This window comes from Schistocerca gregaria, chromosome 9, assembly GCF_023897955.1.
Source record: "Schistocerca gregaria isolate iqSchGreg1 chromosome 9, iqSchGreg1.2, whole genome shotgun sequence".
NCBI lineage: Eukaryota > Metazoa > Arthropoda > Insecta > Orthoptera > Acrididae > Schistocerca > Schistocerca gregaria.
Genome location: NC_064928.1, coordinates 203157123 through 203184536, shown reverse-complemented (window position 1 = coordinate 203184536; position 27414 = coordinate 203157123). Strand labels below are relative to the sequence as shown.

Genomic DNA, 27414 nt, shown 5'->3' with positions numbered 1-27414 from the left:
TACAGTTTTGTGCCCTTTGGAAAAATTACGGCTGTAGATTCCCTTCGCTTTCAGCCATTCGCAGTAGCAACACAGCAGTGCTGTTTTGGTTTATGTTACAAGGGCAGGCCAATCAACCATCCAGACTTTTACCCCTGCAGTTACTGAAAACGTTGCTTCCCTTCTTGAGGAACTACACGTTTGTCTGGCCTCCAGATTGGCAGCACGTACAGTACATCTGTATGTGTCGCTGAAGCACGCAATTCATCCCACCAACGTGAAGGTCCATGGTTTACGGGGGATCCCATACATATACGTATAGACATTTTTGTTGATGACTGCAAACAGTGTACGTAACAAGATCAGATCAGATTTTACTTCGTTTACAGGCAAATAACTACAACTGTTACAAATCATATGTTTTTAGGTTGGTTAGTACCTCCAAGAACAAGTACAAGAGTGGTTTTTATGCCCTGGGCATCAGAAGTATGGATGCGTTAATGCAGTAAATTATGTGACCTGCTTGTATTGTAGAAAGAATGTTCTATGCAGAGAAAGAACAACCAACACAATGATGTGTGTACATGTTAAAATACCTGCGCTTATAGTATTACAGTAGAAGAAGAATGGGGAGCTTTTAGAGATGAAATAGTGAAGCCATAAGAGCCTCAAGTGGGTAAAAGAATGAGGTCGAACAGAAATCCTTGGGGGACAGAAGAGATAGTGAATTTAATTGATTAAAGGAGAAAATACAAAATGCAGTAAATGAAGCAGGCAAAAAGGAATACAAACGTCTCAAAAATGAGATCGACAGGAAGTGCAAAATGGCTAAGCAGGCATGGCTATAGGGCAAATGTAAGGACATAGAGGCTTATCTCACTAGGGGTAATATAGATACTGCCTACAGGAAAATTAGAGACCTTCGGAGAAAGGAGAACCACTTGTAGGAATATCAAGATCTCTGATGAAAACCCAGTTGTGAACAAAGAAGAAAAAAGCAGAAAGGTCAAAGGAGTATATAGAGGGTCTATACAAGGGCGCTTATCTTGAGGACAATATTATGGAAATGGAAGAGGACATAGATGAAGATGAAATGGGAGATATAATACTGCGTGAAGAGTTTGACAGAGCACTGAAAGACCTAAGTCAAAACAGCGTCCCGGGAGTTGAAAACATTCCATTAGAACTACTGATAACTTTGGGAGAGCCAGCCCTGACAAAATTCTACCATCTGGTGAGCAAGATGTATGAGACAGGCGAAATGCTCTCAGACTTCAAGAAGAATATAATAATTCCAATCCCAAAGAAAGCAGATGTTGACAGATGTGAAAATTACCGAACTATCAGTTTAATAAGCCTTGGCCACAAAATACTAACAGGAATCCTTTACAGACGAATGGAAAAACTAGTAGAAGCCGACCTCGGCGAAGATCAGTTTGTATTCCGTAGAAATGCTGGAGCATGTGAGGCAATACTGATCCTACGACTTATCCTACAAAAGAGATTAAGGAATGACAGACCTACGTTTATATCATTTGTAGAGTTAGAGAAAGCTTTTGACAATATTGACTGGAATACTGTCTTTCAAAGTCTGAAGGTGGCAGGGATAAAATCCAGGGAGTGAAAGGCTATTTATAATTTGTACAGTAATCAGAGGGCCGTTATAAGAGCCGAGGGACATGAAAGGGAAGCAGTGGTTGGGAAGGAAGTGAGACAGGGTTGTAGCTTCACCGCTATGTTATTCAATCTGTATATTAAGCAAGCTGTAAAGGAAATAAAAGAAAAATTCGGAGTAGGAATTTAAATCCATTAAGAAAAAATAAAAACTTTGAGGTTCGCCGATGACATTGTAATTCTGTCAGAGACAGCAAAGGACCTGGAAGAGCAGCTGACTGGAATGGACAGTGTCTTGAAAGGAGGACATAGGATGAACGTCAACAAAAGCAAAACGAGGATAATGGAATGAGGTCGAATTACGTCGGGTGATGTTGAGGGAATTAGATTAGGAAATGAGACGCTTAAAGTAGTAAATGAGTTTTGCTATTTGGGGAGCAAAATAACTGATGATGGTCGAAGGAGACACGATATAAAATGTAAACTGGCAATGGTAAGAAAAGCGTTTCTGAACAAGAGAATTTGTTAACAACGAGTATAGATTTAACTGTCAGGAAGTCGTTTCTGAAAGTATTTGTATGGAGTGGCCATGCATGAAAGTGAAACGTGGACGATAAATAGTTTGGACAAGAAGAGAATAGAAGCTTTAGAAATGTGGTGTTACAGAAGAATGCTGAAGCTTAGATGGGTAGATCACATAACTAACGAGGAGGTATTGAATATAATTAGGGAGAAAAGAAATTTGTGGCAAACCTTGACTAGAAGAAGTGATCGGTTGGTAGAACATGGTCTGAGGCATCAAGGGATCACCAATTTATTACTGGAGGGCAGCGTGGAGGGTAAAAATCGTAGAGGGAGACCAAGAGATGGTACAGAGCCGAGTGGAGGGTCTCAATCAGAGACTGAGACGGTTCTGCGACCGTGTGGGCTGCAGATTCCTCGACTTGCGCCATAGGGTGGTGGGGTTTCTGGTTCCGCTGGATAGGTCAGGAGTCCACTACACGCAACAAGCGGCTACACGGGTAGCAGGGGTTGTGTGGCGTGGGCTGGGCGGTTTTTTAGGTTAGATGGCCTTGGGCAAGTACAGTAAGGGCAACAGCCTCAACGGGTGCTGGCCAAAGTCAGGACATGCGGGGACCAAGCAGCAATCGGTATTGTAATTGTAAACTGTCGAAGCTGCGTTGGTAAAGTACCGGAACTTCAAGCGCACCGAAGCTGAAATCGTTATAGGTACAGAAAGCTGGCTGAAGCCAGAGATAAATTCTGCCGACATTTTTACAAAGGTACAGACGGTGTTTAGAAAGGATAGATTGGATGCAACCGGTGGTGGAGTGTTCGTCGCTGTTAGTAGTAGTTTATCCTGTAGTGAAGCAGAAGTGGATAGTTCCTGTGAATTATTATGGGTGGAGGTTACACTCAACAACCGAGCTAGGTTAATAATTGGCTCCTTTTAACGACCTCCCGACTCAGCAGCATTAGTGGCAACTGAGAGAAAATTTGTAATACATTTCACATAAATTTTCTCAGCATGTTATAGTCTTAGGTGGAGCTTTCAATTTACCAGATATAGAGTGGGACACTCGGATGTTTAGGACGGGTGGTAGGGACAGAGCATCGAGTGACATTATACTGAGTGCACTATCCGAAAATTACCTCGAGCAATTGAACAGAGAACCGACTCTTGGAGATAACATCTTGGACCTTCTGATAACAAACAGACCCGAACTTTTCCACTCTGTATGTGCAGGACAGGGAATCAGTGATCATAAGGCCGTTGCAGCATCCCTGAATATGGAAGTTAATAGGAATATAAAAAAAGGGAGGAAGGTTTATCTGTTTAGCAAGAGTAATAGAAGGCAGATTTCAGACTACCTAACAGATCAAAACGAAAATTTCTGTTCCGACACTGACAATGTTGAGTCTTTATGGAAAAAGTTCTAGGCAATTGTAAAATGCGTTTTAGACAGGTACGTGTCGAGTAAAACTGTGAGGGACGGAAAAAACCCACCGTGGTACAACAACAAAGTTAGAAAACTACTGCGAAAGCAAAGAGAGTTTCACTCCAAGTTAAACGCAGCCAAAACCTCTCAGACAAACAGAAGCTAAACGATGTCAAAGTTAGCGTAAGCAGGGCTATGCGTGAAGCGTTCAGTGAATTCGAAAGTAAAATTCTATGTACCGACTTGACAGAAAATCCTAGGAAGTTCTGGTCTTACGTTAAATCAGTAAGTGGCTCGAAACAGCATATCCAGACTCACCGGGATGATGATGGCATTGAAACAGAGGATGACACGCGTAAAGCTGAAATACACCTTTTTCCAAAGCTGTTTCACAGAGGAAGACCGCACTACAGTTCCTTCTATAAATCCTCGCACAAACGAAAAAATGGCTGACATCGAAATAAGTGTCCAGAATCAACTGGAATCACTCAACAGAGGAAAGTCCACTGGACCTGACGGGATACCAATTCGATTCTACACAGAGTACCCGAAAGAACTTGCCCCCCGTCTAACAGCCGTGTACCGCAAATCTCTAGAGGAACGAAAGGTTCCAAATGATTGGAAAAGAGTACAGGTAGTCCCAGTCTTTAAGAAGGGTCGTCGAGCAGATGCGCAAAACTATAGACCTATATCTCAGACGTCGATCTGTTGAAGAATTTTAGAACATGTTTTTTGCTCGAGTATTATGTCGTTCTTGTAAACCCAGAATCTACTCTGCAGGAATCAACATGGATTCCGGAAACAGCGATCGTGTGAGACCCAACTCGTTTATTTGTTCATGAGACCCAGAAAATATTAGATACAGGCTCCCAGGTAGATGCTATTTTTCTTGACTTCCGGAAGGCGTTCGATACGGTTCCGCACTGTCGCATGATAAACAAAGTAAGAGCCTACGGAATATCAGACCAGCTGTGTGGCTGGATTGAAGAGTTTTTAGCAAACAGAACACAGCATGTTGTTATCAATGGAGAGACGTCTACAGACGTTAAAGTAACCTCTGGCGTACCACAGGGGAGTGTTATGGGACCATTGCTTTTCACAATATATATAAATGACCTAGTAGATAGTGTCGGAAGTTCCATGCGGCTTTTCGCGGATGATGCTGTAGTATACAGAGAAGTTGCACCATTAGAAAATTGTAGCGAAATGCAGGAAGATCTGCAGCGGATAGGCACTTGGTGCAGGGAGTGGCAACTGACCCTTAACATAGACAAATGTAATGTATGCGAATACATAGAAACAAGGATCCTTAATTGTATGATTATATGATGGAGGAACAAACACATGTAGCAGTTACTTCTCTAAAATATCTGGGAGAATGCGTGTGGAACGATTTGAAATGGAATGATCATATAAAATTAATTGTTGGTAAGGCGGGTACCAGGTTGAGATTCATTGGGAGAGTCCTTAGAAAATGTAGTCCATCAACAAAGGAGGTGACTTACAAAACACTCGTTCGACCTATACTTGAGTATTGCTCATCAGTGTGGGATCCGTACCAGATCGGGTTGACGGAGGAGATAGAGAAGATGCAAAGAAGAGCGGCGCGTTTCGTCACAGGGTTGTTTGGTAAGCGTGATAGCGTTACGGAGATGTATAGCAAACTCAAATGGCAGACTCTACAAGAAAGGCGCTCTTCATCGCGGTGTAGCTTGCTGTATAGGTTTCGGGAGGGTGCGTTTCAGGATGAGGAATCGAATATATTGCTTCCCCCTACTTACACCTCCCGATGAGATCACGAATGTAAAATTAGAGAGATTGGAGCGCGCACGGAGACTTTCCGGCAGTCGTTCTTCCCGCGAACCATACGCGACTGGAACAGGAAAGGGAGGTAATGACAGTGGCATGTAAAGTGCCCTCCGCCACACACCGTTGCGTGGCTTGCGGAGTATAAATGTAGATGCAGATGTACACTAAGCAGATTCAGAAGGACGTAGGTTGCAGTAGGTAGTGGGAGATGAAGAAGCTTGCACAAGGTAGAGTAGCATGGAGAGCTGCATCAAACCAGTCTCAGGACTGAAGACAACAACAACTGCAACTGTGGCTGCAGGGTACAGCGCATATTTGGCCGCATTCTCTGAAGCAATGTGTGACTGAATAACTGGTCTCTAGCTTAGAAACCATGTATTTCTGGACCTAAGTTCATTACACCTATTTTGTTCCGTATCCTGTCATCGATCAACCCTTAGAGTTTGTACACGGTTTTAAAAATGTCCCTGTATGTATATTGTTGTTAAGATATATGTATCCTTTGTCCATCTGAAAGTTAGAGCATCATGTAAATATATGAATACATCAAAGAACTTCTCTATTTTTTTGCTAAAAGCGTTTCCAACCACTACTACGAGAGAACGTATCAGTTTCGTTAACGCTAAATTCAGTATCACTGCTATAAAAAGACACGGTCCCTCCACTGCAGTTAAAGAATGAGTACCTCACAGCTCCCTTTTTTCTCTTGGTAAGCATATTCTCTGTAGTAATTTGCTTTACATACATTGGGGCGTAAGTGCGTGCTCCTCCCACAATGACACACCTCTTGATTCGTTAACAGCAGTTGTCTGTGCAGCAACCCGATCCAGACTGGCCGCGAGATCGGAAGCGGTCAACGCTTATATAGCCGAGCGCCACCTTATCTGCACGGGAAGCCGGACGCTGTGAAACTGTGCGAGCTTCCCTGTACGACGAGTACGGACGCTCGCGGCGGGCGGGGAGCACAAGTACACAAACTACATCACTATACGGTCAAGCGCCTCGCATGCGCAAATCATGGGCCACGACCCACTCAGATGCCCAGGCAGGTGTGTAATCTACATCCGTTCCATTGTTTACTAGAATACAGTGTAAAAATATTAAGGATACCTGTCAAAAAATGTCGTGATTTAAGGAAACAATATTAAACTAAGTCTTTCGTTTAAACTTGTAATCAAATCTCTCCTACTGCAGGCTCTATGCATTTCATTCTGTAGAGGAGGAAGTATGGACCATAACAAGAGAAAAATGTCCGTTGACCATGGGCTCTAATATGAATACCTTCAAAGCTGCGGACGCCTTCTACTGAGCAAATACTCACAGATATTGAGGTATAGGTTTTACAGTCCATGTTTGCCAAACTTTTTTTCTTGTTTTGGAGTAAGTGACCCGTCAACGTAGAACGTAATAGGAATTTAGCTTCATCGTGTATAGTGGTATATACTCTGAAGATGGCAAGGTGTACTTGAACACTGCAACGGATATTACGTTTAAAAAAAAACGCATAATGCTACGTTCGATAATTCAGAAGACAATATAAGAAATACACTCCTGGAAATGAAAAAAAGAACACATTGACACCGGTGTGTCAGACCCACCATACTTGCTCCGGACACTGCGAGAGGGCGGCACAGCGGACACATCAGGAACCGCGGTGTTGGCCGTCGAATGGCGCTAGCTGCGCAGCATTTGTGCACCGCCGCCGTCAGTGTCAGACAGTTTGCCGTGGCATACGGAGCTCCATCGCAGTCTTTAACACTGGTAGCATGCCGCGACAGCGTGGACGTGAACCGTATGTGCAGTTGACGGACTTTGAGCGAGGGCGTATAGTGGGCATGCGGGAGGCCGGGTGGACGTACCGCCGAGTTGCTCAACACGTGGGGCGTGAGGTCTCCACAGTACATCGATGTTGTCGCCAGTGGTCGGCGGAAGGTGCACGTGCCCGTCGACCTGGGACCGGACCGCAGCGACGCACGGATGCACGCCAAGACGGTAGGATCCTACGCAGTGCCGTAGGGGACCGCACCGCCACTTCCCAGCAAATTAGGGACACTCTTGCTCCTGAGGTATCGGCGAGGACCATTCGCAACCGCCTCCATGAAGCTGGGCTACGGTCCCGCACACCGTTAGGCCGTCTTCCGCTCACGCCCCAACATCGTGCAGCCCGCCTCCAGTGGTGTCGCGACAGGCGTGAATGGAGGGACGAATGGAGACGTGTCGTCTTCAGCGATGAGAGTCGCTTCTGCCTTGGTGCCAATGATGGTCGTATGCGTGTTTGGCGCCGTGCAGGTGATCGCCACAATCAGGACTGCATACGACCGAGGCACACAGGGCCAACACCCGGCATCATGGTGTGGGGAGCGATCTCCTACACTGGCCGTACACCTCTGGTGATCGTCGAGGGGACACTGAATAGTGCACGGTACATCCAAACCATCATCGAACCCATCGTTCTACCATTCCTAGACCGGCAAGGGAACTTGCTGTTCCAACAGGACAATGCACGTCCGCATGTATCGCGTGCCACCCAACGTGCTCTAGAAGGCGTAAGTCAACTACCCTGGCCAGCAAGATTTCCGGATCTGTCTCCCATTGAGCATGTTTGGGACTGGATGAAGCGTCGTCTCACGCGGTCTGCACGTCCAGCACGAACGCTGGTAAAACTGAGGCGCCAGGTGGAAATGGCATGACAAGCCGTTCCACAGGACTACATCCAGCATCTCTACGATCGTCTCCATGGGAGAATAGCAGCCTGCATGGCTGCGAAAGGTAGATATACACTGTACTAGTGCCGACATTGTGCATGCTCTGTTGCCTGTGTCTATGTGCCTGTGGTTCTGTCAGTGTGATCATGTGATGTATCTGACCCCAGGAATGTGTCAATAAAGTTTCCCCTTCCTGGGACAATGAATTCACGGTGTTCTTATTTCAATTTCCAGGAGTGTATAAGAACGTGAAAGACTAGCAGAAACAATAAACACATTCATGCAGAGTTGATTTTGGAGTCCACTCTTCCGTTACGACTGCGAATCACCTTCCACCTACTATATCAAAGAGGAGCGTTTTTTTTTTTTCGAGTACTCACGTGTCACAAGTAATCATGTTGGAGAGGAAGCCACACAAAAAAGACTGTTAACACTATTTTCAAGACATTTAATTTGGTATTTACAATTTGATTCTTCCTAAATTCCAAAAAAACACCGAAAACCGTTCCTATACAACATATATAATAACACAAACAGTAATTATATTACAGAGACAAAGGGCAAGGAAGAGCAACGTACATACAATATTTAGGGTATACATTTCAGTGAAAACATCGTATCTATTATGGAACATATCAGACACCTAGGTTATTTACTTCTACTCTTGACATCATATCCCGCATCACAATCAAAAATAATCAATAAACAGGTATAACTTACTCTATTCTACACTTTAATGAGGTGTAGCATGTTAGAGTACCTCATTACATAGAAATAATTTCGGTGTAACCTACAAAAGTGTAAGAAAAATAAATTCACCAGTCATCGCTAAAACTCTGCGAATTTCGGAAACGGATGCAGTATGTGTGGCCTGAAAGAATCTGAGACCACTTTTACAACACAAATCATCTGACCAGCAGGAAAGAATTCTATTTACTCTGAAGTTGTTTCTTCTGGGTATATTCTTCTACTCTGCAGAAGAACTTTCAATTAGGACACATTGGTATGTGTACTCTATATTTGCTGTTGTTTTCAAGTTCTTCCCAATAGTGGCATATGCCCATTAACTTAAATAAATTTGATTAAATGCAGCTTTTACAGCGTATGGAATATTTGACAAGAGAAAGTCGCGATATGTTCTCGCGCGAATTATATTCTTATAGTGTACAGTTGACAACAAAATGTACATGCCCTGTGCCTGATATCCCCAGTGGCTGTGCCCGTGTAAATTTCAGAAAAATTTTAATTTCTGCCCCTTTCCTACCCTGTGGCGTAACATTCCACATTTATTTAAGAAATTCGTCGCTAATTTTACTTCCAATATACAACGTTCCAGAATGAAATTTCACGCTGCAGCAGAGTGTGCGCTGATATGAAACTTGCTGGCAGATTAAAACTGTGTGCCGGACCGAGACTCGAATTCGTGGCCTCTGACTTTCGCGGGCAAGTGCTCAAAGGTAGGAGACGAGGTACTGGTGGAAGTAATGCTGTTAGTACGTGTCGTGAGTTGTGCTTGGGTAGCTCAGATGGTAGAGCACTTGGGCGTGAAAGGGAAAGGTCGTGAGTTCGACTCTCGGTCCGGCACACAGTTTTAATCTGCTAGGAAGTTTCAATCCAACATTTGTCCAGAAAAAATAATCACTGTTGTCCCTGTGATAGTAGCTGGAGGATGAAACCCTGTTCTGGCTACGGCTCACTTGGCTCTGTTGATTAGTAATCTAGAATTACGCAATTCTGCTGATTATCTGTTCTTGTGTAACAGTTGACAGTCAACTTTTCTGATGAAAATATGGAGTAAATTCAGCGATAACCAACTTACTGGATTATGGTCATGGGGCGAGTTCTTCCATTTTACACTGTAATGCTTCCATTTTCCGAATAAATACTTTCATTTCGCATGCGTGTTCGTTGGTCTCATCTACCTGGCTGTAAAATGGTAAAATGTTCTGACACAGTTGTTGTATCTGCAATGGATATCTTTTCGCTCTGAGACCAATAACTTTTCTGCTATGGTAATCTTTTTGTTCTGAGGCCAATAACTTTTCCTGAGCCTTTACTTGTACCCATTTATTGATTGAGTTCTACTTAAACGGATATGCATGGATCGTGAAACATATATCTTGTGCATTTACGCCTGCTACCGAAAATTATATGATGATATATAAACTAGCTTTATCATATCTAACTTTAACAACAGATGTGTGATGAACCAAGATTATATTTTTCTGCTACAGGTAAGACGTACCCCAACCCTGTGGGAAAGTTCTTTTGAGCTTGTTGTTTGCAGGTTTAGCAGTACCAATGGACAATAGTCCATTTGTGGCGACCCCAATTTCGATTCATGCATCCCCCCAAGCTGTCTGCTAATGACCGCAATAACTTCGCTACTGCCATTCTCTCATCAAGCGCACTCTGGTGAGTTTGCACCCCTTTTCAGTCTTTATATAGCGCACCTACGGTGCTGTGTGTGTATTGTTCTAATTCTGTTGTTAACTTCCCCACTGTTTTGGTAACATTCATTATACCCTGTTCGGCCGGCCGGAGTGGCCAAGCGGTTCTAGGGGCTACACTCTGGAACCGCGCGACCGCTACCGTCGCAGGTTCGAATCCTGCCTCGGGCATGGATGTGTGTGATGTCCTTAGGTTAGTTAGGTTTAAGTAGTTCTAAGTTCTAGGGGACTGGTGACCTAAGAAGTTTAGTCCCATAGTGCTCAGAGCCATTTGAACCATTTTTTATCCCCTGTCCCTTCATTGCTACATGTCTCGTGTGCCAACCTACTGTTGTTTTTGTATCTTCTGCCATCTCATATACGATTCCTGTCGTCTCATTCAAACTTAGTACAATCACGTTGTCTGTTGTTCCAAACACAGCTACCCACCTGCGTCTTTCCAGCTTCTTCTCTTCCGTATTGGTGATCGCGGGACTGCTTCCGTCAATTGCTGCAATTGAGCCCGTAACTTTTCAAAGGAAGCTTCAACTCTTGATACTCGGTATTGGTAACTTAACGGACACCGTCAAATAAAAGAGGACTTTAATCGAAAAGAACTTACGCTATGCTCACCTTTAATTGTAAAATCTCTGGATAGCGTAAATCCTCGATTGTAAGGTATTAGCTGGAACCAGTTAATAATAAGATACATGTGCAGTGTTTCAATCAGCTGCAACATTTCAGCCCCCTCGGGTATCTGCTTTCCACATTGCTTTCCAAAAGCCTCTTGAAGAGGAAATGGCCGTCTATGATAAGTCAGTAATCGCTCACTCAGCAGCGCTAGCCTGCAAAATAAAATACGATGTCATCCTCAAGAGTGTCTCTAATTGAATGAGAAATAACTAGTTTTTGAATACACTCGACCCAGACTCTTACATAGAGCATGTACATTGTATGGAATAACTGACAAGTGAAAATCACAATGCGTTGTCGCGCGAATCACATTCATACCAGGTGCAGTTAGTAACAAAATAGACATACAGCGTAAAAATGGACGATTAGAACACTAGATATCAGCCGTCAAATTTAAGACCAGAAAACCATAAGTACGAATGATATAGTGCAAAAATGTATTATTTGAGGCAAATAGTCAGGAATATGACATGAAAAGCTCTTTAACAGAAAATACTTACTGGACTACACTATCGGAGGCAAAAAATATGTAACTGAGCAATAACAGCGTCGCCAGTGTATAAACAGTTTTCGCAGGATGCTCATGAAAACAGGTTGGTCACATTTCTCATGGAAACATTCTTCCATTTACCCTTCTTCGAAGCAGTACCGCAAGGGTGTTTGAAATAGAACAAGGAGGTCTTTGGTGTAGCGCCGACGAAAACATTCAGATCTGATTAAGTTGGGGAATCGTGTCACCGGAAATTGGAAATACAAAAGCGACTGAAGGCGTAAGAAGTGGTCTCTATAACTTATGTTGTTGTCATGCTATAACTGTATCTGTAATCAATTTCACAAAATTTTTGTGTGGACGGGAGAAGAAAACGTCAGCAATACCTAGAGTCCCGACCTGAGCCTCTATGGAACACCCTTGGGGCGATTATGAACATCGAGGTTAAAACCCCAACATCTAACATCACGAACTTGTCTTGTTATGGCTCTTGAGGAAGAATGGGCCATACCGCGTTGAAACAGCTCGTTTAAAGTGTCTCCAGCAGTGTTCATCACAGAGATCACTAATGGGTGTCGGGAGGGGGGGCGGGGGTTTATAAGGTAATGTACTTGTGAACGTCATTTCGTGCTGCTTCAAACATGTGTCTGAGTGATGGCTGTGTGGAGTGGTGACAGACCAGTAAGCCGCTATCCAAATTACTGGATATGTGAATTACAGGTGATCCGGCTTGCGTACGCAGCGGCACCTCATACCAACACGATAGCTGGTGCTCGTTACGAAGATGATCGGTCTGCTATCATGGGTGCTACCCGACCTCCACTTATGGACACATCCATAGTGAAACTGAACACAGCAACGGCACTTGTCTGAAAAGATAAAGCGGTGCCACTGTGTGCAATGTTGCACGATACCTGTGGACTTTGCTGGTCAGCCTCTTGGTGAATTTAAAGCCTTCAGGAACTGGAGAGTTGTATAGTTTGTCATCTATGATGGCTGTTCAGGAGTCAACGAAATAAAAAGACTTTTTTTGTGTACATGTGCCAGCATCACTTGTTCTGGGAAGACTTTTAAATCCCTCTTCGGCATATAAGCAGATTTGCTAGCAGACGCCTTGACGTTCTAGAAATTTATATCCATTTTTCCAGGATATGGCCTACGGGCTTCGATGCCAGGACATAGAAATGGCCGAGCGGCTCTAAGCGCTACAGTCTGGAACCGCGCGACCGCTACGGTCGCATTATCAAATAAGAGCGTGTGGTTGTGTGGTTTGCGTGATAGAGCCGACCACGGAGCGAGGTGGTGTGGTGGTTAGCACACTAGAGTCGCATTTGGGGGGACGACGGTTCAAAACCGCATTTGGTCAACCACATCAGCCATCTGCTATGTCGCAGTACTTCCGGCGCACTCGCCAGGTAATACAGTTTTCACATTTCTGACTCACGGCAAATAAAAATTTGGATTTTCGATCACGTGACCAAATCTTTAATCAGAATAACAACAATCGCAACGATATTTTTAACACAGAAAAGTAGCCTGTTGATTTGTAATGCAGCCATGTTACTTGAAACAAAGACACTCACTTCACCCATACGGCAGGTCTTCCGAGGTTACCTCTAAGGTAAAAATAATAAGAGAGGAAATAAATATAAAACACTCGTTTTCTATTTTGGGAAAGAGAATATAAACCAGGAAGACTTTTCATACTCACGGAAATGCGTAACGCCCCGGGTTTGGGTCGACTGCGTCCTGTTTCATTCTGTCCATTTCCTCATTTATAGCAACGATGTCTTCCACCACTGCATTCAGTCTCATACGGAACCAGTCTGCAAGCTTTCCCATCTGCCTCACCCAAACCTGCAGCCGCTCTTTAGGCAATGTTTTACCCTACAGACAGAAATAGAGATCTTACTGTGTCCATTTAACATTTAGCGGAGCAGACATTGAAATTTGTGTCTTTAGAGCACTGTTAATAATACGAGCAAGAATAAAACAGTTTATCAGATTGTCAAATTTTTTGACGATATAGGAAATGTTTCCACTATGTCAATAAGTTTATGAAAAAGTTATAATTTATCCATTGTAGATTTTATGTTAAGTAATAGGAATGTTTGTCTGTTATTTGTTTAATGATCCACGATCGAGTCCAAACAACTTGTTCTAAAGGTGTTCTGACGACTCAGCAGGAATATAGCGGACGCTACTGGAAACCAATCACCGGCTTGTGGGTGGCCAACGACCTGAAAGGCATTGTCGAGACACAATTTTACTTACTAAAAATGTCTTGCTATAAAATGAATTGATGAATTGTACTCGCTATTGTATCTGATGTCTAATGGTGAAGATCACAAATTTATGTTTTACCCGACATGTGTTAGTTGCTAATTGAATGTACGTAAATATTTCTCGCAAGAATTATAGTGATATTTCAGATACGATATACGAGGGTATCTAATTTTTTTGAGATTTATAGGTACAGGAAAAATCGCCAAGCAACTTTCATGGAAATTCTCACAGCTCTTATGAAGTCTTCACGAAGCTAATTGGAAGTTTGACGACAATAAATGCTACCACCTCTGTGTATGCTCAGAAATAAAAATGTTATCTCTGACATAAATAATGAGAAGGCTTGATTCTTATTTAGCACTACACCATACAATCACGTAATGAACTTCAAAAGAGGTTTCCTGAATTGCAGAGTCTCATTTAACTATCAATAATAGTGAATTAATAGTTAAAATGTGCCAAATAACTATTTCACGGGATTACGATTTCCGTGTGTGTGAGCTACCCTGAGAGAGGATATAAAATGTAGACAGGCAATGGCAAGGAAAGCGTTTCTGCAGAAGAGAAATTTATTAACATCGAGTATAGATTTAAGTGTCAGGAAGTCGTTTCTGAAAGTATTTGTACGGAGTGTAGCCATGTATGGAAGTGAAACGTGGACGATAAATAGTTTGGACGAGAAGAGAATAGAAACTTTCGAAATTTGGTGCTACAGAAGAATGCTGAAGATTAGATGGGTATACCACATAACTAATGGGGAGGTACTGAATCGAATTGGAGAGAAGAGGAGTTTGTGGCACAACTTGTCAAGAAGAAGGGATCGGTTGGTAGGACATGTTCTAGGCATCAAGGGATCACAAATTTAGCATTGGAAGGCAGCGTGGAGGGTAAAAATCATAGAGGGAGACCAAGAGATGACTACACTAAGCAGATTCAGAAGAATGTAGGTTGCAGTAGGTACTGGGAGATAAAGAAGCTTGCACAGGATATTGTAGCATGGACAGCTGCATCAAACCAGTCTCAGGACTGAAGACCACAATAACACAAAGAACTACCCTGAGTGATTTTAATTGACTTTTAACTGCGTTTAGGCTTTGGTAAAGAACTTATAGTACTGAATTGCAAATGTTATACGTTTTCTGTTGCTGTTTAAGCCCATTACAACAAGCACCGAGCTAATATATTAGCACGCATTATCCCGATTGTTAGTGAGAGTGTTACCTCTGTCTGCAAATCTGAAATTCAGATCGTGATATCAAATTGTAGTCGATTATTTAGACGCCTGTCGACTCTGAAATGACTTATAGGAACAAACTTTCATACAAAATGTGTGGGACAGAAGACATTGCTACCCGAGATTAACTGTGTGAATATCGATGTATTGATATTTCATTTGTTTCATAAGTTACGTTCTGTTTCCCAACAACGGAATTCAGCATTCCACGTCCAAAAATATCGCTGGATCCCCTTCTTGTTGGTTAAGAGGACCTGGTACTGAAGAGCACAACAATTTAAGAAGAATGTAACACAAGATTTTATTTGCATGAATATGAAAGCGGGTTCGTCTAATTCCTCGTTAGTCTACGGTTTGTGCTTGCGGAGTGGCTACACACGGTCACAACGGCAACTACGTAAGAAACAGAAGTCCTTATCCATCAGACAATTTGTCGCAGGCAGCTTGTAGTTGACTTCAGTAGAGGAAGAACAGCGCAACCGTCAGAAGCGAACGAGGTTCAAAATGGTTCAAATGTCTCTGAGCACTATGGGACTTAGCATCTTAGGTCATCAGTCCCCTAGACCTTAGAACTACTTAAACCTAACTAACCTAAGGACATCACACACATCCATGCCAGAGGCAGAATTCGAACCTGCGACCGTAGCAGTTCCGCGGTTCCGGACTGAAGCGCCTAGAACCGCACGGCCACCGCGGCCGGCAGACGAACGAGGGATTACGATTGTCTGGAGTGACTTTTTACACTTTATATTGAAAACTAATGTTACAACACGCAAATCTACATCTACATCTACATCTACATGACTACTCTGCAATTCACATTTAAGTGCTTGGCAGAGGGTTCATCGAACCACAATCATACTATCTCTCTACTATTCCACTCCAGAACAGCGAGCGGGAAAAACCAACACCTAAACCTTTCTGTTCGAGCTCTGATTTCTCTTATTTTATTTTGATGATCATTCCTACCTATGTAGGTTGGGCTCAACAAAATATGTTCGCATTCGGAAGAGAAAGTTGGTGACTGAAATTTCGTAAAAAGGTCTCGCCGCGACGAAAAACGTCTATGCTGTAATGACTTCCATCCCAACTCGTGTATCATATCTGTCACACTCTCTCCCCTATAACGCGATAATACAAAACGAGCTGCCCTTTTTTGCACCCTTTCGATGTCCTCCGTCAATCCCACCTGGTAAGGATCCCACACCGCGCAGCAATATTCTAACAGAGGTCGAACGAGTGTAGTGTAAGCTGTCTCTTTAGTGGACTTGTTGCATCTGCTAAGTGTCCTGCCAATGAAACGCAACCTTTGGCTCGCCTTCCCGACAATATTATCTATGTGGTCCTTCCAACTGAAGTTGTTCGTAATTTTAACACCCAGGTACTTAGTTGAATTGACAGCCTTGAGAATTGTACTATTTATGGAGTAATCGAATTCCAACGGATTTCTTTTGGACCTCATGTGGATCACCTCACACTTTTCGTTATTTAGCGTCAACTGCCACCTGACACACCATACAGCAATCTTTTCTAAATCGCTTTGCAACTGATACTGGTCTTCGGATGACCTTACTAGACGGTAAATTACAGCATCATCTGCGAACAGTCTAAGAGAACTGCTCAGATTGTCACCCAGGTTATTTATATAGATAAGGAACAGTAGAGGTCCCTGGGGAACACCTGATATCACTTCAGTCTATGTTCTTGTTGGGCTTGTAGTTTCTCTCCTGAGCAAGCTTCAGAGCAATATTGTGCATGAACCTTACTTGTTTCTATATTCGCTGTACGAAATCCATTTACTATAAACGTAAATAGCAACGACGGATATGTATTATTAGTCTAGCAACGAATCTACAGCTCTAAACCCTATACTGTAGCATATTTCACAATCTTCATTTGCGTTTTTGTCCCAGTGGTAGACATATTTCTCCGTACTATGCACTCCACCTTCATCTGTTGATACGTTCCACCGTAGTTTGGACGAAACATGGCCGCTCTGGCTCTAAGCACGATGGGACTTAACATCTGAGGTCACCAATCCCCTAGACTTAGAACTACTTAAACCTAACTAACCTAAGGACATCACACACATCCATGACAGGGGCAGGATTCGAACCTGCGACCGTAGCGTTTTTGTCCCAGTGGTAGACATATTTCTCCGTACTATGCACTCCGCCTTCATTCGTTGATACGTTTCACCGTAGTTTGGACGAAACATGGCCGCTCTGGCTCTAAGCACGATGGGACTTAACATCTGAGGTCACCAATCCCCTAGACTTAGAACTACTTAAACCTAACTAACCTAACGACATCACACACATCCATGACCGAGGCAGGATTCGAACCTGCGACCGTAGCTGTCGAGCGGTTCCACACTGAAGCGCCTAAAACCGCTCGGTCACCTCGGCCGGCTATGGCCGCTATATACTGATGAGCTAAAACATTGTAATGGCAGCCACTGCTTTACCCACTGAATGCCTCCTAATGGTGTTGCGGGCACGTGATGCAGTAAGAAAATAATGTGAGCGGAAGACAGGCCAATGGGCAGATACGGGCCGTAAACCCACTGACATAAACGGTTTTTGACAAAGCGTACATTGTTGTGGCGCAGCGGCTGGAAACGAGAACCGTCGAGACGGCTAAGCTGGTCGCCTCCTGGCGTACTTCTGTCGTGAGCACCTATGGAATGTATTTGAAGGATGGTAGGGCGTTCAACTGCGCGATCATCAGCGCCCGTACGAAGTCCCAAATTTGACACAATGTCATTTTTACACAATCCAGTCTAGCCACTGTCACGAATGATGATGATGGTGATCATGATGAAATGATGAGGTCAGCTCAAACACCCAGTCCCCGAGCAGAGAAAAATCTCCAACTCGGCCGGGAATCGAACCCGGGACCCTTTGATCCAAAGGCAGCAACATTAGCCACTAGACCGTAAGCTGCGGAGGACTGAAGGATTGTGAAATGACGAGTTGTTGTTGTTGTTGTTGTGGTCTTCAGTCCTGAGACTGGTTTGATGCATCTCTCCATGCTACCCTATCCTGTGTAAGCCTCTTCATCTCCCAGTACCTACTGCAACATACATTCTTCTGAATCTGCTTAGTGTATTCATCTCTTGGTCTCCCTCTACGATTTTTACCCTCCACGCTGCCCTCCAATGCAAAATTTGTGATCCCCTGATGCCTTAGAACATGTCCTACCAACCGATCCCTTCTTCATGTCAAGTGCCATAAACTCCTCTTCTCCCCAATTCTATTCAATACCTCCTCATGTGATCTACCCACCTAATCTTCAGCATTCTTCTGTAGCACAACATTTCGAAAGCTTCTATTCTCTTATTGCCCAAACTACACTCTTGGAAATGGAAAAAAGAACACATTGACACCGGTGTGTCAGACCCACCATACTTGCTCCGGACACTGCGAGAGGGCTGGACAAGCAATGATCACACGCACGGCACAGCGGACACACCAGGAACCGCGGTGTTGGCCGTCGAATGGCGCTAGCTGCGCAGCATTTGTGCACCGCCGCCGTCAGTGTCAGCCAGTTTGCCGTGGCATACGGAGCTCCATCGCAGTCTTTAACACTGGTAGCATGCCGCGACAGCGTGGACGTGAACCGTATGTGCAGTTGACGGACTTTGAGCGAGGGCGTATAGTGGGCATACGGGAGGCCGGGTGGACGTACCGCCGAATTGCTCAACACGTGGGGCGTGAGGTCTCCACAGTACATCGATGTTGTCGCCAGTGGTCGGCGGAAGGTGCACGTGCCCGTCGACCTGGGACCGGACCGCAGCGAAACACGGATGCACGCCAAGACCGTAGGATCCTCCGCAGTGTCGTAGGGGACCGCACCTCCACTTCCCAGCAAATTAGGGACACTGTTGCTCCTGGAGTATCGGCGAGGACCATTCGCAACCGTCTCCATGAAGCTGGGCTGCGGTCCCGCACACCGTTAGGCCGTCTTCCGCTCACGCCCCAACATCGTGCAGCCCGCCTCCAGTGGTGTCGCGACAGGCGTGAATGGAGGGACGAATGGAGACGTGTCGTCTTCAGCGATGAGAGTCGCTTCTGCCGTGGTGCCAATGATGGTCGTATGCGTGTTTGGCGCCGTGCAGGTGAGCGTCACAATCAGGACTGCATACGACCGAGGCACACAGGGCCAACACCCGACATCATAGTGTGGGGAGCGATCTCCTACACTGGCTGTACACCTCTGGTGATCGTCGAGGGGACACTGAATAGTGCACGGTACATCCAAACCGTCATCGAACCCATCGTTCTACCATTCCTAGACCGGCAAGGGAACTTGCTGTTCCAACAGGAAAATGCACGTCCGCATGTTTCCCGTGCCACCCAACGTGCTCTAGAAGGTGTAAGTCAACTACCCTGGCCAGCAAGATCTCCGGATCTTTGGGACTGGATGAAGCGTCGTCTCACGCGGTCTGCACGTCCAACAGGAACGCTGGTCCAACTGAAGCGCCAGGTGGAAATGGCATGGCAAGCCGTTCCACAGGACTACATCCAGCATCTCTACGATCGTCTCCATGGGAGAATAGCAGCCTGCATGGCTGCGAAAGGTGGATATACACTGTACTAGTGTCGAAATTGTGCATGCTCTGTTGCCTGTGTCTATGTGCCTGTGGTTCTGTCAGTGTGATCATGTGATGTATCTGACCCCAGGAATGTGTCAATAAAGTTTCCCCTTCCTGGGACAATGAATTCACGGTGTTCTTATTTCAATTTCCAGGAGTGTACTTTTAACCCATACTTTGCTGGTTTGCTAGGAATATGTTCCCTGAATGAGCAGTTCCCTCTAAATGCCTAAAGCTGTTCGTCAACAGTAAGGTATTAACTAGGTGAAAAATACTTTTGACCATTGTTAGCGAATAGCTCAAGTACCTCTCTGATAACAGCCAACTTGTCAATCTCTCTGTGAACACCTCTGTCAGGGATATTATCAAACCTCAGACATCTCAACAGTATCCTCAATCGGCTTTCACTTATGCATAAATATGACGATTCAAGTCCGTTTCCCTTTGACTTATGCCACAATTACGATATACTCTTCTTAGAACATCTCAAAGATCCATGCAGATGTAACACACCATTGAAAGCTCTGATCTCTATCACATCTGTTTCTTTAGCGTCCCTTTCCCTAGAGAAGTTACCACAAACTTAATTGATGTATATATTAATGCACGTTGCGAGAATCAGTATGATTCCATCCAAGAACAAATCCAGAATTTCTATTCCTTTTTTTTTTTTTTAATACGAGGTAGATTTTTTGGTCCAGATATTACAAAATCTGCTTCTAACATTTGTAGGATTTTATTTTTCCTCCTTATAGTTATTCCCTCTTTCCCTAAAAAATGCATCCTCTTGATTTATTTCTTCCTGTGATTCATATTTCTCATTTTCTGACACTTCTTCAAAATTGGCTCTGAGCACTATGTGACTTAACAGATATCGTCATCAGTCCCCTAGAACTTAGAACTACTTAAACCTAACTAACCTAAGGACAGCACACAACACCCAGTCATCACGCGGCAGAGAAAATCACTGACCCCCCGGGAATCGAACCCGGGAACCCGGGCGCGGGAAGCGAGAACGCTACCGCACGACCACGAGCTGCTGACTTTCTGACACTTCTTGGTCTGTTCCTGAATCATGGGTGACTGCAATTAGTTTCAATAAGTCTAAATTTAGACACATAAAAGATCGATTGATTCTAGGAAAGTGATAAAGTAATACAGACTTTGTTTCAGATTGTGGCAGCAGATCTCGCACGTATGACAAGTGTCCTCCAGACTGTAATAATGTATCAGAGACAATGTATCTTTCGTAACTGAAAGCCAACAATGATTGGAGCTAACACCTGGAGAGTTAACAGAAAGGTACTGAAAATGGCGCGAACTCAAACCAGCCCTGTCAGAAAAAATTGAGGTGAAAAGTCACGGGGATGGCGAGTGACATCTGCGCGAGCAACGGAGGGTTAAGGAAGGAGGAGAGGAGACTTTATTTTAATAGGTTTTTGCGGAGGAGGGAGAACGTAACCCCTGATGCCTATTGGCCCTTGGGCTATGTGCCATTTTAATATTTTTTGTGGGATCTGAAACTTAAAAACCTCTCTCACACCGGCCTGATTCAGCGTCACTGATCAGGATAGTAAAAAGCATACGTATATTAGGGGAATTTCCATTCACAAAGCAGGCTTATCACATCACACAGTTCAATACTATTCTATCCTGATTAAACTGAGCTTAACTTAAATTCCATAAGGCAGTGAAGCAATTTCGAAGTCTCGGTGCGACGAAAATTGTAATTCGATCTCCTAAAATTATATGTATTAATTATTAACTTTCGGTGATCACATGGGGAAGACCGGATATCTGCTGGTAAGACCGTCTTAGCCCATTTATTGAAAGCAATGAACTGGATATCTTGAGCGTACAAAACGGCAGGTTCCTCCAGTGTAAAGCACACATTCTCCACTGATCCCGTGGAACATAGCGTAGTAAGCAGACACTGTCAATAATAATCAGTTAAATAATACGCGAACACACTTACTTTGGTTTAGTTCATGTCTTAAATTCCTTCTCATACAGAATCTCATCAAGATGGCGACTAGCTCAACAATACATACATATACATCTTCCTTCTTTCATGGCTAATCGGCAAGATCTCAATCATTCTTTTCATAAGAGAAAACATAGATAGCAGAGAACCTATTCCATGGAGTAAAAGCACGCTCCAAGGAATAATAGGGCTTGAAACTACTTTGCATTGATAATCATCGTATATTTTAAGTTTAGGGATCGGTAAGATAAGAAGAGATATTTCGAGGTATGTACTGAGTTATATAATTTATAAAAAAAATCTGAAAATATCGTGGAGAGACCGCTGCAAGAGACATTACACCATGATTGGTGGCCACCGTCGAAAGAGAAGTTGGCTGCTGTTTACCAAATGCTGGACGTCTGTCGTGCAGTGGCACTTACTTAATATTAGCAGTCGGAATAAATATATGCCTAAATCTAAATTCTTAAAGAAATAAACATTTTTATTGCTTAATATTAAAGGTTCAAGTGCCACAGTAACACATGACTTGCCATACAGTTGAATATTGAACTTATACTTACAATCCCTTCGAGGGCGAGGGGGACAAAATTGTGCATAGTGTTGTTTATTCCAAATGATATTAACTCAGCGCGGTGCTGAACCAGTGTGGTCATGTACTGATGATAGTGGTCGGACAATATCTTCACCTCTGAAACAAAGATACCTGTTGTGCAGAATGAACTGCGAGCAGATGGAGTAAATTTAGACATACATGCGCACTAAGCAAATCATTGTGAAGTTGGTACTTCACACTGCTCCATAGTTATTAACACAATCTTGCACTCGTCGTCCGTATATGAGCAATTCGTGACCTGTCGTCGTTCATGCCATACTGCGACTAGGGATTATCATTCTACAATATTGCTGTTTGTGTGGGTCGTGCTCACACATCATTCATACGAATCCATGTTAATGTTATAAATCCGAAAGTATTAGCACAAACACATTTGTTTATTTGAAGAATATAACCCGAAATAAAGAACAATAATTACTCTTCAAGAAAGCTAGATAGTTTTCAGCTTTTGAACTTTGTTATGTTTGTGAATATCCGTTCATTGTTTGATATGGTCTGTGAGCCAGATCGCCGGTCGATCATCAGCGATCGGCTTGTTATCTTTGCCGCTTCTCCGGGCATGAGCATCTTTGCTTTTTCGGCCGGGGCGCGCGGGACGGCGAGAGGCAGTCGGTTTGGAGAGGCCAGTCACACTGCGGAGTTGTGGCTCGAGCGTAAGCACACGTGTGACGTCTGTTACGCTGGGGCTGTTTGCTAATCGTGAAACTCCTGCGGTGGTCACTGGTTGCCTGGAAGGCATTTCATATAAACTGTGCCAAGCCTCGCAGTGAGAGGGGAGTCCGGAGTTGATGTTGGCCTAGATGTTTGTACGAATTGAGGTGCCTGCGTGAGAAGCACGGCGTGGGGCTGTCGGTTGCTTCGTCCTTCTGGCAGCCACCGCAAGCGGATGTTCGGCCGGAATGTCTACAGTTTGTGGTGAGCATAAAGTGAACAAGTTCTTGTAGGATGTGCTCCCAGCCTGACTCTTAGCCTGTGTTACTTGTGCGTGTCGATGCCTTGTCTGTTACGGCTTCCGAGTGTCCTGTAGGATTTCACAGCAAAACTGTGTTTTTGTGGCATTCTGTGTTTCTGGCTCAACCTCCGCCTAAAAAAGGGAAAGATTTGTGCCTCAACTGAAAAGGGGAGGGAGTGTTCGATTGGACATATTTTGGAATTCCTTAATGCTGTAATTTAAACATATAAAAAATTGTTCTTTCAGAATAAGCGCCTGTTTCTTTGGGACACTGCAGTTCAAACAGGAGTGGCGTAATGTTAATGAGTATTTGTTATTGGTCAAATGAAGTGTATTTAATGTCTTGCAGTTTTCTGGGGCACGCAGCTGTGTTATTGAACTCATTTTGAAGTGTTCTGTCCGATGAATGGCTGCTCCCCACTTCAATATTTTCTTTTGAGTAGTATTGTAAGGTTTTTTGGATATTTGTCAGTGGGGTGTATTGATTCAATTTGGTTTTTCTCTTTCTTTTGAATTGTTTAGTTTATCTGGTTATTGGCTTAACTCGCGCTTCACGCACTAAATCAGCTGACATTGAAATTGTTTTCTTTATTCCTCTTTAATGTCAGACTGATTCAAATGTAACTTCATTTACGTTATTTGAAGTAAATGTGTTGGATTGACCTTAATGAATTACGTGCAATCGAAGTAAGGGACCCAGTCCTTCATTAGTGCTTAACAGTGGCGTGTGGTTCTGGTTGTGAGCCCCGTGATCGGACCAGTCTGTACAATGCGATTGAATGTGATGAATACAATGCTTATACAGTCGTGCATGTGTTTAACCAGTACGTCCATACTAATATCAGCATGAAACCCACTGCATTTTAGCCACTGAGCGTCGCGCGTCACTTTAGTTTCTAAGACACGTGATCAGAAGCGTCAGCTGTTGGTGATCATGAGGTTAGCTTTCTTCTGCTTGTGCAGTCCTGGGTTAGATTCCCGGCCGGCTTGAACTATTTCAGTTCGCGCTTGGATATGCATTCGTTTTCATCATCATAATTTTTCTATCGTCCACGCTCAAGTCGCCGAAATGGCGCCAGATAGACTTGCACCAATCGCCAGAACTTCCCGAATGGAAGCTTCTGGCTAGTAAAGAAAGCTACTCACACTTTTCATTTCATTTTACTAATATGTGAGGGCAGCTGCGGATAACTGTTAGTATGGAATATATGTGTTCAGGAGGGCTATGCAGAATCTAATCTCAACGTGACTACCACCAGAGAATAGATTGCCCACTCTGCTGTAGAGAATCACGCTCCTTGTCAGTAGAAGCTCTTGTTTACAGTCTCATCTACATCATTATTCTGCTATTGAGAATAAAGTGCCTGGCAGAGGGTTCAATCAACCACCTTCTAACAACCCTACCACAACAAAGGTCAAAAATTATGATTGTAGTGTTGCTCACGCTGCTAAATATTGCATTATCGGGCAAAAACGAAGTTATATTATGTGGCAGGTGTCATTAGAGCACAGTTAATGAAGTCATTTTTTTGAAATAATGGATAAACTAGGCACTCCATCTATTCGTGTTTTCCATGCTGGTCTCGTTGTGAACTCAAGGGTCATTCGTCGAAAATGTAGGTAGTGATGATTCCAAGCTCGGATGCAAAGAAGCCTAGGTGTTATTCTGCGATATTCAAAAGTTTTATAGATATGTTTCATAAACGATTCTTGAAGATTGGACTTTTGCAAGTTAGGACAATGGTGATGAAAAAAGGAATCAGCACTCCGAATTTAAGTTACACTTCTTTATTACTTTTGTTGCAATATCACGTAACTCGTTCCAAAACATCACTTCACAATATAAAACATACTTGAAAATATCTTCCTCACTCTTAAAGTTTACATTTCATGAACTGTCTTTTTAACATGACGACCAAAGCTTGACTCTCCAATAACCGCTTACGCGCCCAAAAATCATAGTTGCGTCAATCATAGTGACAAAAGATAGAATACACACAAGAATAATATCATTGCAATATATACATATCGATGTATCGAAGTACCTCTACATTAATGAAATCAAACCTGAACGTTGGCACAGAAATATGTTAACTATTTTATAGAAAGACAGTAGAATATTGATGGTATTGAGAGATTGAGGTGAGGTGCCGTAATGGTTACGTAATTTAAGTATCATTACAACCTTCATGCTGTCTCTCTACTGTTCAACTGCCGAATAGGACGCGGGAAAAGCGAGCACTTTCTGTGCGAGCCCTGATTTATCTTATTTTATCGGGATGATCATTTCTCAATATGTAGGTGGGTGCCAACAATGTTTTCGCAATCGGAGGAGAAAACTGGTGATTGAAATTTCATGAAAGATCCCGTTGCATAAAAAACGCCTTTGTTTTAATGATTGCCACTCCAATTCATGTATCATGTTCTGTGACACTATTTCCCCTATTTCGCAATAATACAAAACAAGCGGCCCTTCTTTGTACATTTTTCGATGTCATCCGTCAGTTCCACCAGCTGTGGATCCCACACTGCACAGCAGTACTCCAGAATAAGGTGGACAAGAGTAGTGTAAGGAGTCTCTTTGGTAGACCTGTTGCACAATAAGACGCGTATCCAGACAGACAGTGAAGAGATCGCAATAAATAACTTTATAGTAGATAACCAGTTTCGATAAAACTAAGTTTTTTCAGATCTTCATAAAGGTTATTACAAACATCTTGTGTTAGCTACACACAAGATCTTCCCTTTGTGGTGTTATGGGAACTATGTTTCGGGGAATTGTGATGTACCTAGTAATTTTAATTCTGATGTTTGATATTGATGTACCTGTAAATTCAATCGAAAGATTTTGTATTTAGCTGGCACAAGATGTTTGTAATAATCTTTATGAAGACCTGAACATTGTAACTTAGTTTTACCGAAACTGGTTGTCTACAACAAAGTCTTCTCAGCTAAGAAGTTTTTCTTCTCTTGAGTAATAACTGCAGATCCCCCCCCCCCCCAAGCTCAAGTTGAGTAAACTAATGCCTTACCAAGAGTCAGCACAGCGACCACTGTTCCGCATTTTCATGAGATGGCAGCAGCAGCCCAGTTCTGTGTAGAGCTTCATAACGGACACATCCACGTGTAGAGGTTCTGAGGAGAATGAACGTGACCGGATTGCATCCATCATCGTTACGCGAGTCCAGAACCTGGCAGGATGGTATGAGATGCACTGAATACAAAACACCATCACTGCGTCCGCCTCAGTACCTGAGTGGTCCCCGCCCTCCCCGTACAAAAGATTATTATCGTTTGTTTATGCTGTCCAACCCTTGCGACCCCATGGTGCTACGGCACCCTAACATTAATTGTCGAACGGTTTGGGGGTGTGTGCATGCACCCTTTTTACCGTCGTCTGCATCTGCACTCTGGTAAGTTTTAGTCTATGGCAGATTCCCGACTAATAGTTGACTTTATCGCATAGGACTGGCCACTCCCCACTCTGCCCTGACTGTCAGCTCGAAGGCACCGACGAGCACCGTCCTACGTGTCCGCTCAAACGAAACGTATGGCTCCTCATGCAACGAATTGTGGGATTCTACCTCTGTGCCCCACCAACGACGATAACCCCAGATTTCTTGTTGTCGCCCCAGACATTTCACTACCCTCTTGCTAAGCACCATACACTCTTCTGGTTTCGAGGACAGGCTGTGCCTCTTTAAGTCCTTGACTTCTGGTACAAAGTTGTGACCGCGCATAGCACCCTCACCCGAAGACCATCTTACCGACCAACTTTTGCCGGTTATCTCCGCAGCGTCTTCCTTGACACCCCTCAAAGTTGGGGTGTGCCATACCTACACATCACACGAGGCAACACCCTTATCCATGTTCACATGCATCGAAAAAAAGAAGAAGAAAAAAAACAATGTTATATTTTGTTACATTTAATGTTATTCTAATATTTTTGTTTAACTAACAATCTTTTGTATATGTTTAAATGGTTCCTTCAAGAACTGTTTATATATATATATATATATATATATATATATATATATATATATATATAGTTTGTTCAATAAAGATTATTGCACCGAAAAAAGTGCT

At 43.5% G+C, this 27414-nt stretch overlaps 1 protein-coding gene across 1 annotated transcript in view; it reads right to left on the bottom strand.

Annotated features, from left to right (window-relative positions):
* The window catches only part of LOC126291513 (uncharacterized), a 56474-nt gene that overhangs the window by 11483 nt on the left and 17577 nt on the right, over positions 1-27414 (bottom strand). The window contains exons 3-5 of the mRNA XM_049985018.1: positions 22324-22451; positions 13371-13546; positions 11110-11321 (exon numbers count right to left, since the gene is read on the bottom strand). Coding sequence (XP_049840975.1) covers positions 11110-11321; positions 13371-13546; positions 22324-22451 — 516 coding nt within the window. The remainder of the gene's footprint in view (positions 1-11109; positions 11322-13370; positions 13547-22323; positions 22452-27414) is intronic.